The following is a 5587-nucleotide window of genomic DNA, read 5'->3' as shown; positions in this document are numbered from 1 at the left end:
ATCCCAAGCCTTTGTTGGGTCTCTTATGTCTAGGATGCCAAGCCTTTGTTGGGTCTCTTATGTCTAGGATCCCAAGCCTAATAAGCGTTGATTCCTCAGCATTCCAACTGTCGAAACTTCTTATTTCGTGGATTGCTGAAGTTTATTTTTGACATTAGAAAAGTGATTTCATTTCCCTTCAAGGACTGACAGTGCACGATGACCGCAAATTTCCCTTCCTATGACTTACGAGTTATTAGGGTGGTGGGGGGTCGCTTTGCGGTCATTTCCCAAGAAATTTAGTTATTACTTATTATTTAAAATCGAGATATCTGTTTCTCTCTTAATTCCTCCTTTGAAGAGGCTTCTACCATTCCTCTGGTTTTGGCAATCCTTAACGGGTGATCAGCATCCAGTGGTACTTTTTGTTTCAATGACCCCTAGAAATCATAATAAATTTATAGCTGAAAAAGAACAGATTTTATTTTTACCTTGAAGTTTCCCCTCTGTTCGAAAATGATCCGCATTAATTCCGGAATATAAGAATATTTTTTCTTCTCATATATTGGCACAATGTACCATGCCTGCGTTCGTTTACTGTAGGCACGTGTATCTCTGGAATCCACACATTTATGACCGTTATGCTTATTTCACAAACACATAGGCTATAATAAGTATATTAATGAAATTTTACTTTGGCTGTCCATCTTGTCTATAAGCCCGAGGCCTTCCACAGTGCTTGTTGTGGTCTATGGCGGCTAATTTAATCCTTATTTGGTAGCCCCAGTAGCTACATCACAGACAAAAATTACTATGTGATTACGATGGAAACAAAGTTAGACATACCCAAAAGCGATTCTTTTTGGGGCATACATTAGAATTAGACTGTGGTAACTTTCGAGAAAGCCTGTGTGCCTGTAACAAACAAGATTTGCGCGTGATGAATGGTGGTACAGTTCATCTCTCTATGTACTCACGCATACCTAAAGTTTGTGAAGTATCCCATATTTTTCAAGAGGTACTTCCTCATAACTTCGCTTCTTAATTTTAAGAAAGTGGGAGAGTTGGCTTGTAACCAGGGGTGTTTTTCCAGCTGCTCTTCAGTTAAAGGTTCATGGTCGCAATGATTGAACATGCCTATCTCCAAGTGCCACTCATGCTCGTTGATAACATGGTGGAGACAAGTCAACCACAAACTCTATAAATATTTGGATTTCAATTGACCACCTGTTCTTCAAGATTCATTCAAGGTAATCATAGCACAATACCTTCATAGTGAAGACCTGTCCTTGACAATTTTTGGAGCACCACCAGAAATGATTACGTAGTAGAGGAGCCCAGTGACATAAATCTCTATGTTCTTTAGATTTCAGTCCAATCTACATGAAACACGTTCTGTTTCATTCACTTAATAAAGGGTGTGACAAGAGATTTAAAAATGGAAACATATTTACTTCGTTCAATCTCTTTAATATTATTTTGCCACCATGCCACGTGTCCCACGAGTGTTTTACACCTGGCAAACAAGAATCCTCCTTCCCTACGAATAGTCGCAAATAAATTTTTTTTCATAAATATACCATGCATTCTAAAATCGCCAAACGTTAATGTCGTGCTTCAAACTAACTTAGCTCAGCTGAAATTGCCGAATGAGCATCTGTGACGACTTCCAACACTTTGACATTGTGTTGGGCGCCAAGCTCCAGAACCTCTTTGGAAGCACCTTTGAAAGCCAGGAGCTCCATGTTCGGGCTTTTCCCTTCAGCATGTCGAACGTCTTTGTTGGATATAGCTATGATTTTCTTTGATTCAGTATCTGCCAAAGTGTACGTGCAAAACATGGCGGAATGCCCTGGACTGTCCATCCTTCCCGACAATTCTTCGAAAGTTTCTTTTTGCGTCCTCTCCCAGAAAACATCAACAGCTGGCTTCAAAAAATGAAGCTGATAGCTGATGGTGAAAAACAATTTCATGCCCAATTTAATAATAATGATATATGCTCGCTAGCGAGAACTCCCCCGGTCTCCATGTCTATACATCGTTTTCTCTAAAGGTGAGAGGGGATGAATTTTATCTAGACCCTTTATTTTATCATTCTCAAACAAGGCAAAAATCATTTTGCATTAGTCCGTGTGCTTTCCAATGTGCTAAGGTTGTACATCACCCAACAACGATCTAAGGCTATAGACTAGTAACGGGACTAGCGGTAGAGGGGGTGTAGACGGTGTATCCCTCCCTCTGGTCGCGCTCTTGTATGGACTACTTTGCTCTTAGCTCAGTGTCATCCCCCTGCCAGGCGCCTAGAGGGAGGGATACACCGTTTTGAGTGCTTTTAATGGATATTAAAACCGTAACTGAAGTCTCCAGTTTTGTTTTGACTGTACTTCTTCAGTTTTTTACCCAACACCAACGCTATGACAAATTTGTAGTAGAAAAACAGTAAAAAGCTATTGCTTTCATTTCAAAAGCATCGGAAAGCTAAAAATTCTTTAACCAATCTCCTTGTCTGTCCCATGAGTCATTAAGTTTATTGGTCCTGACTCTGTAACCCCCTCCCTAAATTGCAACCATCCTGTCCTTCTAAAAGTAAAAGGTTTCCCATAGCTTCTTGTATACAAAATAACCAAGTGAATGCTTTTAGCACAACAGTAAAAACTTGGGGGAACCAACAAGAGGAGCTGATAAGCCTGACTATAATTATATCGAGGGGCTAATCACTATCAGATTTCGTGTTCAAAGGTATTATATGTAAGGATGTTAGCGCTATCAAGTGCACTCCACTTAAAAAAGGGAGGGTGAAGTAGAAAATGAAGTGATTTTTTATTGATTCTTGTACAAATTATAAGACCAGTCTTCATAGTGAAACATTTAGGAAATACATCAGAAAAATTTTAAAATTAAAATTAGGCTCAGGTTTTAAGGATAATTTTAAATAAGGACGTCCGACCAATCGCGTAACGCCGTGCCTTTCTGTTAACAAAATTCTCGTGACACGTTCCGTGTCGAATGAAATTTATCACGAGATTTGATAAAATTTGCGCGCGACGTGACAATCGTGGCGCGAGACATGGCGCGTGACACAAGAATTTGGTTAACAAAAAGGCAGGGCGTTACGCGATTGGTCGGATGTCCTTAATTAAAATTATTATTAAAATCTGAACCTAATTTTAATTTTAAAATCACTCTGGAATATTTCCCGAATGTTACACCATACAGACTGGTTTTTTAATTGGTAGAAGAATCGATAAAAAATCACTTCATTTTCTACTTCACCCTCCCTTTAAAGGTTAAGCATAATCCTTATATTGTAGTAAAAGGTACAGCGTCTACAACGATTACTTTTTCCTTATCCATTGGTTATTAGGCACGAAACCAAAAGTGATCACCCCCTTTGATTTTAACGCCAACATGCTAAAATTGCTCGCTTCACTTTTTCCCACAGCCGAATCAGGCATAACCAACACTCTACCATTTCATTTCATTTTAAAAATTGTGTTCTTGAGAGTAGAAGGTGTAACGGGCGGCTACTTCACTCGCCGTGTAGTCGCTAAAAGCCGCGCGTCTCGATACTCTCCAACCCTCTATGCCTTTAGGGTGTCCTATTGTCATCTTAGCTGGGGTGGTCCTCGTGACCCTGACCTCCCGGACTAGGATGCCATTAGGCACTAATTGGAGTTTCCGATAATCTACCTAAATTTAAATGTTAAGAAACTCTCTCCGAATGGTTTTATGACAGGTTGACTTGGGGGATTCTGTTGTTCCGAATAATAAAATATCAGTTCTATTTCTACCCTCAAAACGAAGAGTCACTTTTTAACATCTCCTACATTCGCTACTTAAAATCGCGCTCGTAGAGAGACCTGTAACGTACATATCCGGGCAACGTTACAAAGGTTCAAAAATATGGAAGACTTCCCAATTGCAATGAAATCGGGTTCAGCCGACCCCTTTTCTAATTGTTGTTCGTGTCGGTCCGTGTGTGCTCGAGCCCATGGGCGCCTAGGGTGCCCATGTAGGGCAAATGGTGTCGAGTGCACCGATCGATGTAGCTGCGGGTTTGTGGGCAAAAAGGTGCTAGTTTGCACAAACCAGCAAAGACCTAGCACCTCCCGCGCCCCAGACCCCCAAATAATTGTGGGAAGAGCAGGGGAGCCAACTCGGGACCTCATCGAAGAATTGGAAAGAGGAAGCGAGGATTCGAATTCTCAAGATGCGGATCCCAAGGAAGATACTTCCTCAGAAGAACTTCCCGAGCTGGAGGTTAGGTTTTGACTTTTTAAAATTAATATAAAATAAGGCCAGTTTGACGGTCCGGGACATTTAGTGTTGCGACCGCCGCATCAAGCGTGGCATAGCGTGGAATTAGCCTAAGTCATTCTTTGTTCATTGGCCAGATTTCTTTAAAGACCATTTTAACATAAGTTTATAAAGCATCCGAGGATAAATATTGCATGCACGCATGATTTGAATGACAGCCCCATTTTTTTAGTTTTCATATGATGTAAAGGACAAAATATAAATTTTATAGCCCACCCCTGCTCCTAAAAAACGTAGGAGTCGCGGTGCCCAGGCAAGACGGCAACCGGCTCTAAAAAGGGTGCGACAAGCGCAAGACCCGGCGATGAGGGGTGCATTTTCGGTTTTGGTAGTGCCTGCCGAGGCAGGGCCGTCTATTAGTGAAAATATATCTAGAGCCGTTGATGTACGTATATATATATATATATATTTTTTTGAATTACATTCAAAGGTAAACGACATTTTTGTAGGATGTTATCGACGGTCTAGATATCACCACTAAAGATAGACTTCTCCGAAGATTGGCCAGGTTGATTCCGGAAACGGAAGCCATTTTAGGAGAAAGTAAGACATTTTCTAACTGTCTAATAACAGAGACTTTCCAAGTCTCTTTCCATAGACATTTATAGCTGTGTTCAGTTGGACTTCAGTAGTCCTACTTTCTATGCTATATAACATTCTGACTGAACACGACTATGTATACGGTCTTTGCGTGAAAAAAATGGGATAAGAAGTAGGGGTCTAAAGCCGGTTTACGGGTTAGTGAATATAGCGTTGAAAGGACATACTCCTGGAAACAGCAAAGGGACAAGAAAGGGGAATGAAATGACGTCACAGGCGAGGACCCTATACTTTAAACGAAGAGGATAGAAAGAAGAGAAGTAGAAGCTAACGGCTTTGACAAGGCATTTTTAGAGTTCTCGCTTTTCGTTTTTAATTTTACATGGAATTATGGAATTATAATTACGGTAAAATTTAAGAGAGGGTTCAAGCGTCTGGCCTTTCCTGGACGCGCGCACGATTTGTAGAGAGAGAAGCTAAAGGTAAATTTAAGAGGGGAAGACAGTGGCCGATTTGGATAGAAAGAGAGAGGCGAAAGCGATGGCGCGCTGAATGAACAGAAGTTAGAGGGGGAAGTTTAAAATTCCCCGATTACTATATTTCAACCAATGTGAGGGCAGTGAAAGATACGCCCGCATGCTGCAAAATGCACAAAGCGAGAACTCTCAACCTCAGCCTTCTACACCTCTTCATTATACCCTCCTTGCTTTGAATAAGGTTCCCGAACCTAGGGTAAACGCTCTTTGACCAA

The 5587-nt window shown here is 40.9% G+C and overlaps 1 protein-coding gene across 1 annotated transcript; it reads right to left on the bottom strand.

The window, feature by feature from the left end:
• Positions 1-437: 437 nt before the first annotated feature.
• On the bottom strand, positions 438-2096 carry LOC149650571 (uncharacterized). The gene is made up of 8 exons (XM_089849149.1): positions 2017-2096; positions 1607-1929; positions 1434-1519; positions 1248-1358; positions 963-1177; positions 826-894; positions 674-769; positions 438-594 (listed from the first exon to the last, which is right to left on the bottom strand). The coding sequence occupies exons 1-8, from the start codon at positions 2094-2096 to the stop codon at positions 438-440; spliced, it is 1137 nt and encodes a 378-aa protein (XP_089705275.1).
• Positions 2097-5587: the final 3491 nt, after the last annotated feature.

This window comes from Phalangium opilio, unplaced genomic scaffold (genome assembly GCF_054372755.1).
Source record: "Phalangium opilio isolate 3A_F unplaced genomic scaffold, DU_Popi_V2 ptg000086l_1, whole genome shotgun sequence".
In the NCBI taxonomy this organism is placed as follows: domain Eukaryota; kingdom Metazoa; phylum Arthropoda; class Arachnida; order Opiliones; family Phalangiidae; genus Phalangium; species Phalangium opilio.
This window is presented reverse-complemented; position numbering and strand designations above follow the sequence as displayed.